General features: G+C 34.8%; 1 protein-coding gene across 5 annotated transcripts in view; it reads right to left on the bottom strand.

Moving 5' to 3' along the window:
* Col4a5 (collagen type IV alpha 5 chain) overlaps positions 1–12,850 on the bottom strand; it is a 201,646-nt gene that overhangs the window by 120,915 nt on the left and 67,881 nt on the right. For all 5 annotated transcript variants that reach the window (XM_028876974.2, XM_028876973.2, XM_037199406.1 and 2 more), the window contains 2 exons: positions 9,644–9,703; positions 5,796–5,885 (listed from right to left, as the gene is read on the bottom strand). In XM_028876974.2, coding sequence (XP_028732807.1) covers positions 5,796–5,885; positions 9,644–9,703 — 150 coding nt within the window. The remainder of the gene's footprint in view (positions 1–5,795; positions 5,886–9,643; positions 9,704–12,850) is intronic.

Raw genomic sequence — 12,850 nt, 5'->3', positions numbered from 1 at the left:
AGTTATACAAGAGGCATACAAGAAAATGAAGATAAGATAGCAATACAGCTATTTCTGAAATCATTTGTGCATAAAAAAAAGAAAAAAGAAAAGCTCGAAATCTTGACGGCTTCTATGGCATATTTAAACTTCAGTTGTATGTTCTGCTCTTGAATTTCTGCTTTTATCTTGCCATTTATTTCAAAAAGCACCTTCTACTGGCAGAACTTAACCACCATAAACTCTCCCTTTCAGCTTCTGCTCTCTACTCCTTGCAAATTCTACCTACCCATTTCTAGTCATGCCTGTATCACTGAAATGTTTAAATCTTATCTCAGTGAAGTTTCTGTTAAGGATTTTCTTTTAAATTTTGAATAAAGAAAAACTAATACCATTTGATGTAAAGTAGTATATCCACAGGTTCTGGCATCAGTGACATGGATATTGTTAATGCAAAATCCATTAAGTCTCCATAAAATATTCTCCTTTTTAAAAGTTTAATGATGTACTTGTTCTAAAGCAGAAGCATTTATAAGAAGATTAAATGAATTCTGATTCCCAGTTAAAATAACTAGAAGATTTCTTGTTCAATAAATATTTTATGTCTGCTCACTGAAGGCAGAAATTAGATAAGACCGCTTCACCATTGCACCAGTTAGACCAAGCAGCAAGGTTAAAGCAGAGGAAGTATTTCAGGAAAGAAAATTGGAAAGCTAGAAGTTGTGGAGGACATCTGTAATCCCAACACTCAAGAGGCTAAAGCAGGAAAATTGTCACAAGTTTGAGTCCAGCCTTGTCTACATAGAAAGTTCCAGGGCAGGTAGACCACAGAGTAAGACTGTCTTAATAAAAACAAAACAACAAGAAAGAAAAGTGAGAAAAAATGGAGCTGAAGTTACCCCTGGGTAAGACATTTACCTAAAACATACAAGGCCCTGAGCTTAATCCCTAGCACTAGATTCAAAAGCAGAAAATTCTACAAAAGATTAGATAAAACCACTATTTGCAAATGATACAATGGTATGCCTGAAAACCAAGATATTTAAACAACTATAACAATATGGTAATTCTACAACTGTACATAAAACTAATATTGAAAAGTCAACAGCTTTATTATAGTAACAATTTGGGAGACTTAATAGAAGAAAATACTCCAACTATAAATGGCAAAATAAAATACTTTGCAGTGAATAATGCACAGGATTTACAATAGGAATAGTTTAAAACAGTTGTGAAGTTCACAAAGAAATAGTAAAATAATAAAAAAGAATTCTATGTTCTTTAATAAAGGAATTCAACATTTAAAAAGTAATCACAGTTTAGTTAGAAATTTTATGTAATGAAAATAGAACTAGACAGTAGTTCTAAAGTTTATATGAAAAAAAAAAAATCCCCAGCAGTATCTTTGAGAAAAACTGTAAGAGAAGTGAGTGGACCCTGCTACCAGTCAGATATAAAAGTGGAGCATAAGCTTCAATCATTCATATAGTTTGAGTCTTTTATTTGAATAAACTGAATACTGGGAAGACCATCAGAAAGAAAGTTCATATGAATTTGGCATACAGAAACCACTCCTTATCCAAAAAGAATAACTTTTTAGACCCCACATAGGTACCTGAAATTGTGGCCAGTACCCAAACTTATGTATGCTGTATATTTTCTTACATGCACACAGATACAACAAAATACATAGACATTGTAGGAACTTAACAATAACTAAGAATAATATGGAACAAGTATAGCAATATACTGTAATGAATTCTTTAAAACCAATGAACTATTAATTTTAAGAACTTTTCAGTTAATTATTTTCAGACAGTGGCTGGCACATAATTGAAATCATGGGAAATGAAACTACAAATAAATGATGACTCCTATGTAATGACTATGGCATTGGGTATAAGTGGAGAAAAAGATAAAGGTGGATTTTACATCACAAACAACATACCAGAATAGATTCCACACAGGTAAAAAATAAATTGATATACTGAAAGAAAACTTTTGAGAATTAATGTATAACCTTAAAGTGTACAAGATTTGGTCTGCTGAAAATCCATATGATTTAAGAAAAGGGTCTCCCATCCAAGTACTACACAGCCTTGGTGCAGTGGGAATGGGCTTGGACCTGCATAGGCTCAGTGTGCTGGGCTCTGCTGACTCCCCATGGGAGACCTTGATTTGGGGGATGTGGGGATGTAGGGTGGCTTGGGAGAGAGGGCTGGGGGGTGAGAGGAGGTAGGATCTGTGGGTGGTATGTAGAGTGAGTAGAAAATTTCTTAATAAAAAAATGAAAAAAAAGGGTCTTTGAAAAACAGAGACTTAGAATTGCATATACTTTCATGTACAAACCCAGCAAAAAAAAGGACAAGTGGGAAAATAATGAAATTCACAGTATGTGCACGGAAATCATCTTACTAACCAACAGGTCAGCAAAGTATGAAAATCCCAAAACTCCACCAGAAAATGGACAAATGGCATGAAAATACAGGTCATAGAAAAGACTAATGACACTTGGATCTGTGAGAAGCCTATTCTTACTCATAAAAAAAAAGAAATGCAAATTGAAATCACACTGAAAGATCACTCTTCTACCATAATGACAAATAGAAAAGTTTCATAGAAATAGTGATGAAGCTGTATGGAAATATATTTTTGTTTTTGTTGCTGAAACAAAGGTAAATTATATGTGTTTGAGAAGCGGTGATCTGGTAATATCTGTAAAAAAATCACATGTGCATACATATGCGTGTGTGTGTGTGTGTGTGTGTGTGTGTGTGTGTGTGTCCATCCGTCCATCCAGTGATCCAGAAATTCATTTCTCAAAATTTATCTTACACATTCATGCTTATTGATACAAAAAAGTTAATCCAAGTTTTACATCTTAGCAGTTATGGTTTATAGCCGCAAACTGTTGAAAACTGCATAATCATGTATAGGGAACTGGTTACAACATTATAGCTTATAGACAATGAAATTGAATGTAGTAAGAATAACATGTTCTGGGTACACTGATATAAGGAAAAAAACAAACTAAGCATGGCACATTTTATTTTATAAATAAAGGGGATGAAAGAATGGATATGTACTCAGTGACCAATGAGCACACAGGTGGAAAAGAGATTTTTTTGTATACATTATATTTATCTTGAATAAAATGAATTTATTACCCATAAAAATGAACCACATTTTATTCAATAAAGAACTCCTTTGCAACATTACATATATACATTTATACAAATACACATGTATATATATGTATTATTATATATATATGTATCTCAGTATCACACTCTAACCAACTGAGCTAAGTGGCCAGTTTATTTTACAAACCTATACTTTCATAAATAGGAGTATACCAATGAAAAATAATTCTATTTTTTTTAACTTTGCACACACACAAATACCCAAGCACACCAAGGTGCACTTTCAGGTGTAGAATCTAAGATGTTTAGAAAGCAGTATATATTCCCACTTTATAAATAATGAAAAAGTTGCAACAAAGGTTAAACTTTATCTGCACAGAAGCACATCTTTATTAACTGTTACACTATCATTAAACAGTCTCAGTTAATGCTAAATTATTTCAAAATCATTTTAACGTAACTTCCTTTAATGAGACACAAATATTTACTCTTAATATGCATGGCATGCAAGAAACTCTGGCCCTGATCCCAGATAAACTCAAACTCAGGAAATATAGCTTTTTCTATGGTTCAAATTACATTCTATTTCAACACATCCATTTCCATAACACAGCTGAAAGTTAATCAATTTGTGTTCCCACTTGAGTTTCACAAGACTGTGCTTAAGTTCCAGTGCATTGTGCTGCTATATTAGTGCTCAATCCCATCAACTTTACTGCTTTTAGATCTCTGGGCTACTTCTTAGGCACTCCTGGGTGGCAAGCATCATTCCGTTGCTCTTGCTGTGTTATAGCACCTAGGAAATTCAGTTGAATGGCCCATCTACAAAATTCTATGCAGTCATTTAGAGTCTTAGTATTTCCTTAGTGTTCACGTTCTATTCAGTGAATTTTAGCACAGGTCCCATTTACTGCTGGATTCCACAAAGCTATCTCCTCACAATCATGTCATCTTTCTCGAAACATCTAACTTATGGTATAACTAAATATATATAAAAAGTCTCCATGCATTTAATTTTCCTCCTTATTGGAAAACTACTCGGTGATATCCATTAAAGATATGGTACAGCATCATTATATGAAATAATAAAGCTATAAGAAAAATGTCATTAAGTCAAATTTTACTTTTTGGGCAAGTGAATAGAACTGGCCCCTCCACATACCACTTCACTAGTCTATCTAATAGAGTGGGGGCACTGAATCAAAAGAGCTGTAAAAACTAAAAGACACTTCTCCCAGTCTCAAATTCACTATTATCTTTCCTACTTCCCCATGTTAACATACACATAGAGATGCTACCCTTACTCATGGGGGAATCATCCAATTTGTTCTGTTCCTCCAGAGAAGCCTAACTAATACACAAGGTCTGTGATAATGATAATGGAGCTTTAACACTCCCTGGTAGGAAGAGGAAAATGATTCTAGAGACCCTCATCTGAGATTCCAGCTATTGACCCTCCCCCACCCAGCAGCTGCAAGTGATTTAGGGAGATGCCAGAGTACATAGAAAGTTAGAAGGCTAATTCAAAGTGGAACTCAACAGCACCCTCCATGAGATCATTATCCATGATACAGCTGTTTTAGAGTCACCCACACTTCTGTATGCAATCCTTTATTCATGCTCAGTTTATCAAGTCCAATAAACTCATTGTTCTCACCAACTTGGAATTTGGTTAAATCCTACTTTGGTCTGTCATTGGTGTCCATCTTGGGTGAGAAGATAGTTATTTGCATCTCCCTAGGAGAAGTTTAATGAAACAATTCCAACAACCATATACAACAAACAACATCTTCAAAAAATCTGAATATGGTAGTAATGTCCAAATTACAGAAACAAACAAACAAACCCCACTAAAGTGAAGATCCATCTTTCCTGAGTAAGTATAGCTACCACTATTCACCAAAGGAGCGTCTCACCACAGCAAATGGAGAACATCATAAAAAAAATCTCAACTGGTCAGAGGGGTTGTCAGGGAGTAGATCAATGTCTTGTGGGGACCGCAGCCCTACATCACCATTCCTACATCTATGGCTCAGAGAACATCGCAAAAAAGGGGACGGAAAGAGTCTTATACCAAGAAGTCCGGTGTGAAACAATCAAGTCTGGAATAATAGCAGTATCAATGGACATATTAATGTGGAAATGGGACAATTTATGGGGTCCCAGTGCTAGACCAAGAACTACAAGCAATTAGCCTCTCCAGGGGTGCACCCCCTGATTAACTGTCCAATTAGCAGCACTGAAACCATATGCATACAAATAACAAAAACAGACTCAGTAGGTTGCATATATATGTGTGTGTGTGTGTGTGTGTGTGTGTGTGTGTGTGTGTGCAACACACATGTATTGCATATGTAACTATAATCAAAGAAAAAGAGGTCATCAACTTTAGAATGCGGGGGTATGGGAGGAGTCTGAGGGAAGGCAGCTGGGAGGACCTTGAGAGAGGAAAGGTAGGAGAGAAAAATGCAATCTACTTCAATTAAAATATTTACAAAATAAATTCTATGAAAAATAAAGAAAACAGAAAATAACTTTCCCTTTAATTCTGTTGTTTGATTTAAACAATTTCTCATTACAATTCAGTGAGCTCTTAGTTGGATTGACAGTTTTGTCTTACATTTAGGGCGGGTTAATTTCTCTGCTATTGCTGATTGCTACGGAAACAAATACCTTTTGTCCCCGAGGTCCTGGAGGCCCTTCTGGACCTGGAAATCCTGGCAAACCTGGATGGCCTTCCAAACCTGGAAATCCTCGTTCTCCCTATAATTGAAGAAAAATGGAAAGGAAAGTCATTTATGAACTTTTAAGCACAGGCATAGTTGGATTTCTGAAAGTTCAAATGACTGTAATACGAAAGCAACTTAATATAGTGATACTATATGTCCACAGTATCTACTAACATGGACAAATCCAGAAGATGTGAGGAGAAAAACACAAATCATCCAATATATTTAATCTCTTTAGTACTTGCAGAATTAAACAGTATATCACAGATAAAGTGAGAACATAATGGCAAGAGTTTAACCTCAACTCAACTATAAAGAAGAGGGAAACGATTAAGTTTTTTTTCACAATTTTAAGAGCTAGATTATCTCAAATTATTGAATGGTCTGTTACTAGCAAAGCTAGGACTAAAATTCTGACTGAAAGTTTCACTCAGATAGAAAAATAAGAAGGAAAAAATCTAGTTCCAGTATATTTCCCTAAGTACAAAATAGCTTCATGTTGGCATTTCAGCTGGTATTTAGAGTATATCTCTGTCAAAAGTATAGAGTATGCTATGTGCACAGCAGTGTATATCTGGGTTACAGATATAAATAAGAATAAACCAGAGACTGAAAATAGAGGATGCTGGCTGGTGGGGTGGCTAGGCAGGTAAAGATGCCTGCCACCAAGCCTAATGACCTGACTGAGTTCAGTCCCCAGAAACCAAAGCATGGAAAGACTCCTGAAAGTTGTCATCTGACCTCCACTCACTGTGACATGTGCACACACACACACACACACACACACACACACACACACACACATTAAAAATTAATTTTTAAAAATGTGCATTTTAATTCACAATTTCAATGTAATTTAATTGAAATTGAATTACATCATCTATCCCCTCCCTCTCTTCCCTCCAGCTCTTCCCTGGTGCCCACCTTTCAATCCCCTCATACCTTCCACTCTCAGGTTGATAGCCTCTTTTTCTTTAATGACATTTGTTACATATACATATGTGTGTGTGTATATATATATATATATATATATATGTATGTATACACAAGTAAAATTTTTAAAAGAAAAGGAAGGAAGCTTAATTATGTTGATATCAATAAGACATTATACCTTTTAATGTTATATCCTGAAATTCTCTCACATTATCACAGAACTTGAGACAGAAAATCAAATAATATACAGCAGCAAAAAGAATTAGAAGAACAATCCTGAGAGTTTCAAACGTAGAACATTTGCTAAAGTAAAAATTTATAGCTTTCCTGTGTAAGAACAGGCTAAAAGTAGGGTTTTCCACCTAATTTCTAAAATAAATAGTAAGAAAAGCTAACACTAGTCATGTACCTACCTTGACTTCCTAGGTATTTGTTTAATCCTTTTAAACCATTATAGATTTGTGTTGTAATTTTCACATATTCATAGACTGAATGTGAAATGGTATGCCTATTTCTGAAAGACAAACTTAAAAAAACAACCCTGACTTACCCTACCTGCCCTTGCTCAGATTTTTAAAAGTTCTTTGTCAAATAGTATTCTTCTCCCTTTGCTACCTTTTAAATATTAGTATTACTCTAGATTCTTTTATTGACTTCTTTCTTTCCCTGGGAAGTTGAAAATAGTAAAGGTAAGTTCTTATTAGTAACTCTTAAGCATTTCCACAGGCACTTAAAACCATAAAAATAGCCTGTGTTGAGAGTTTTCTGTATGCCACATTCTTCAAATTCCCTCCATGTTTTGTCCTACTTGTTACTCTCCATGACAAGACAAAGTAAAATTGCTATTTCAATTTTATGTGTGAAGTCATGACAAAGAGAAGTTTTAAATTTTTTACTAAATGTAAACTTAATATGCAGATCACAAACTTTATTGGCTTATCTATCTCAGTCAGAAATTACCCTGGATACCACTTTTTCCTTTACCCCTGCATGGAAACAATCATGGCTTCTTCAACCTTGAATTCTTAGTGTCCAATAGAACAAATATTCAGGAAATATCTATTCAATAAATGAACTTCCTTAAAGGGTTAAACAAAATTTTTAGCAAATGCTTTTATCCAAATCCAGGAAAAAAAAAAAACGGTGAGATTTCAGACTTTGATAAATTATACAAAGGAAACCTATTTTGTAGTAAGTCTAGTTCATTTATTGTGTAGTGATGAATATGAAATTTACAGTCTCACAAATAGAAGCCAAGTACTCTACCACTGGGCACAACCCAGTTATTAGAAGGTCAATCGACAGCTTAACCATGACCATGACTCTTTGTAAGCATTTAGCCATCCTTTGTCTTACAGACTGAGAGGTACAAGCAGTAATAACTACATAAACGTAAATTCACCAAGTGTACTTCCTTCCTTTAAAAGATGATCCCTTCTACTTCCTTCCATCCCTTATAATCCCAAATGAATCCCTTTTAATATTTTGACACTATAGAAAACATTCTTGCTGCAAAGCTAATCCCCCAAACATGTTACTTACATGAGTGTTATGTAGAACATCATTCAGTAACTTTTAATAGGTCTCTGCTAGGGGGCAGTGTGTTACATGGCAGAATGGAGTTTGGAAATAAGATTCTATAAAATAAATAAATGAACTTATTGCCACCAGGACTTTTGACATCTTTCACTATGTTAATGAATACTTCTGTGACTAACTGGTATATTCACTAAAGACGTAGTCACAGCCGGGCGGTGGTGGCGCACGCCTTTAATCCCAGCACTCGGGAGGCAGAGCCAGGCGGATCTCTGTGAGTTCGAGGCCAGCCTGGACTACCAAGTGAGCTCCAGGAAAGGCGCAAAGCTACACAGAGAAACCCTGTCTCGAAAAACAAAAAAAAAAAAAAAACAAACAAACAAAAAAAAAAAAGACGTAGTCACTAACTTTTCTTCATATATAATTAGTAACATCCAGTCATTTACTCATTAAAAAAAGTTTATTGAGTTATGAAGAGAGAAGAGTAATAATGTAAGATGCCCATCTCCTAGTACAATTCTCTTCAGTCTGCAATTCATTATCCTGTTTTAAATTTCTAATTTTGATGTCAGTTACTGACACACAGACCAAAAGGGGCTGGAAGACAAAAGCCCTCAAGTTAGAAGTCATCTGAGGCATATTTTGACTGGACCAAGAGCTAGGATTTCTTCTTACTATTATTATTAAATCTTTAAACGTTCCTGTAAAGCTGGGTATGGTGCCTCAGCCTTTAATCTCAGCACTTGAGAGGCATAGGCAGATGGTTGTGTATGAGTTCAAGGTGAGCCAGCCTGATCTACATAGTGAGCTCCAAGCCAACCTGAACTACATAGAGAGATCCTATCTTAACAGAAAACAAAACAATTCACTGGTAAAGTAACAGGTTTCTAGCAAGAATTTTCATCCATTATTCATTTTGTTGATTCTCCCCAATCCCTGCTCCCTGTTCCCTGAACATTTCCTGGTCCTTTCCCATGCTGCCCCCTAAGATTTTTGGGTTATTTTTTAATAGCTCTTGTGGGTTTTGTTGTTGTTTTGTGTTTTGTGTTTTTTTTTTTTTAAGGAACTAGGGATGTGGCACAGTTGTAGATTGCTTGCTTAGCTTGTGCAAAGTCCTGGATCCAATCCTCAGAAAAAAAATGCAATAGAACTTCTATGTACCAAGCCTAAAATATTTATTAAATGGTGCCTTACAGAGAACATGCAATCTAATCTTTGTAAGTTCCCTCTGTAATGCAGTAGAATTCATTGTATTTATTTGTGGACTGACAGAAGCCTAATTTCATTCACGAACAGCATTGGATTGTTTTACTCAGAACGTACCTTTTCCCCTTTTATACCACTGCAGTCACATTTTGATCCAAGAGAACACCCATGGCAGGCCTATATAAGGAGAAAGGGAAATCATTAAATACAAACTTGAAAGCAAGTAAGACTTAGAAGCCAACTGAATGCAACAATTCAACCTTATAGAATCAATACAAGGAAAAAATCTGAAAGGATACATACAAATGACAATGGAAATTTATATCCAAGCTTTTGCTATATGTATTTCTTTTTCAACTTTTCACAATGAACAAATGAAAGTTTTATAATTTTAAACTATTAAGTATCTCTTAAATTTTACATCTCTCTCTCTCTCTCTCTCTCTCTCTCTCTCTCTCTCTCTCTCTCTCTCTCTCTCTCTCTCTGGTACATGCATGTTGTAGCATGTGTGTGGTGGTAAGAAAACAACATGAAGTTGTTAACCATGTAAGTTTCAGGGATAAAAATCATCCCTTGATAGCCATCTCCTTTACACAATGAGGAATATCTTTTTGTTTTTTGCTTTCATCTTTTTGAGACAGGGTCCTACATAGCCCTGGCCATCCTGCAACTTAACGTGCAGGCCAGGCTTGTCTTGAACTCACAGAGATTCCATGCACTGCCTCTGCCTCCTGAGTGCCAGGCTAAAAGTGTGCGCCACCATGCCCAGCTGAGTAATATCTTTTTTAAAGATGCTAACATGAAAAGAAAATTCATATAGCATTCTGATTGATATGGTTTATCACTTGTCCAGGCTGTAGGAACACCTCACGTGGATCATAGACCATCTAATGCTGTATTTTATCTCCTTTTATTCATTGTCCCTGTTCTTTCATCACTAATAGCTCAATTTTTAACCATTCCAAGCTTTATACAAAGCCTAAATGCTCTGAATTGTGACTAACAAGCAAATTTAACTACACTAGGGAGTGAAGTCCTGAAGGCAGAGAATATCTTTCTCTAATATAAAAGCACCTAGATAATGGGAAGAGAGTAAGTGACACGTAGCATACAGAACTATCTTTGACATTACTGTGGAGCTGAAATGCTTAGAAAAACTAATAGTAATTAGGATGATATATACAGATAGTGCAGTATTTATGTATAAAAAAAGCAGAACACATTTTGTCAAGCCAACTACTGAAAGCCTTTGCACAAGGAAAATATAAAACATTGCTAATCATTGTTCCATCTTCAGAGCCCATGGTTTAAAAAGTAAGCCAGCCTCCTGTCTTGTCTTCCAAGTTTTCCTTTCACTAGTCTTTACTAGAAAACCTCCCAAAATTCTTATCAATTAACTATGCCTCAAACTAGAAGACACCATCCTGATGAAACCTGTTTCCGTGATTATAAAGGAAAGACAAAATGGTGTAATGATAGAAGCATCTCTCACACTGCAAGAGTGTGTTCCAATAAAAGTATACGCTGATACTTCAACTTAAAATCTGTTATTGTTCTGGATAGGGTTCTTTGTTGTTTTTTTGTTTTGTTTTCTTTTGTTGTCAACTTGACAAGAAAGGGGGAAATCAAATGGAGAAAATGACCCCTGTAGGAAACCCTATGCAGCATTATTTTTTCATAAATGATTGATTTTGGAGGGCCCAGCCCATTGTAAAAAGTACCATTCCTGGACAGGTGCTCATGAGTTGTATAGGAAAGTAGGATGAGTAAGCCATAAGAACAAACTAGTAAGCAGCACTCCTCCATGGACTCCACTTCAGTTCCTGCCTCCAGGTTCCTGCCTTGAGTTCCTGTTCTAACTTCCCTCAATGATTGACAGTGACTGGGTCATGAAATCAACATAAACCCTCTCCTCTCCAAGTTGCTTTTGGTCATGGTATTTATCACAGTAATAGAAGCATATTAGTCACACAATCATTACTATACATAGGTACTTAGATTATACTCTGTTTTCAGTATTACATGTCAACTTATAACTCCATTAGGTTTATCTAGGTGTAATCCTTCATCAAATAAGAAGCATTATTATTGAAGACAAAAAACTTGTTAGGCACAAAGATATTAATGTAAATAAATCCATGTAATTTTGGCTTATGCAAAGATAAATTATTGGTTCTAAACTATGAATTTATAAAATTTAGAAGCCACATATTCACAAATTCTTGAGAAAGGAATAGTCAATGCTCATAATACCTGAATTAGGTTGTAAATATTGCCAACAGTTAATTGCACTATTAATAAAGGAACAGAGGGTAATGCTCATCCACAATGGCTACTAATATGAGAATAATATTTGACATTAGGAAGTATATCTACAACTAAAGTATGAAATATATGCACATGAGATTTTGTTATAAATATAAAAATGAAATCTTTTTGCATTTTCAGACATTTGAATCAAGAGATCTTTCCACCAAGTACAGATTGCAGTAATGAAAATCATAAAAAAAGGCGTAATAGAATTTTATTAATACAAACAAAACCAACATGAATTCCCATTAAATATATATTTCACGTCTCAATATCTGACCATAACATAAATATTAAAATATAATTTATGAAAAAATAAGACGTTTTATATTCTTGTATGGTTATATGCAATGTTTCTCAAGATTAATGATTTCATCGTATTAAACTTTTTATCAACTAACATGAAGTATATTTTAGAGAGAACACTCCTTAAAACACATAAGATTTATGAAAAAATGTTTGAAATTAATTTAAAATTTTAAGTTATAATCGATTTATACCAATAGGTTATAAAAGGACTGTTACTCTTGGGTTAAAAAAAAAAAAAAAGAAACACTATAAAGCCAAGTCATTGTAATACACACACCAACCACTAGATGACACTTTCCATGCAGTTATTAATGGGACGCCATAAGGAAATGGCCCTAATTAGACATCTCATTAGGTGGAACAGCTTTTCGTTTTTAAGCAGTGTCTATTCCTATTGACAAGGTACCTAATAAGCACAAAGCACAATGGTATGTCTATGAGTGGCACAAAATGTGTAGACCTGGGTGTTTGCTGCCTTTAAGGAACTTGAAACCTAGTTTTTAAGAATCTAGCCATAAACAAATGAAAATGTAATTAAAATTCAGTGGAATAATGCTATAGCAGTAATGGGAAAAGTAATAACATGCAAGAAATATATCCTGATCTTTCTATAGCAAGTCAATCGTTATGAGACCATGGAGAAGTTGTCTACAGACTCTAGGGTTTGTTTCTCATTTATAAAATGACAGACATAGATAATATTAT

Source organism: Peromyscus leucopus, chromosome X (assembly GCF_004664715.2).
Source record: "Peromyscus leucopus breed LL Stock chromosome X, UCI_PerLeu_2.1, whole genome shotgun sequence".
NCBI lineage: Eukaryota > Metazoa > Chordata > Mammalia > Rodentia > Cricetidae > Peromyscus > Peromyscus leucopus.
Note: the sequence above shows the minus strand (reverse complement) of the source record. Positions and strands in the feature narration are given on the sequence as shown.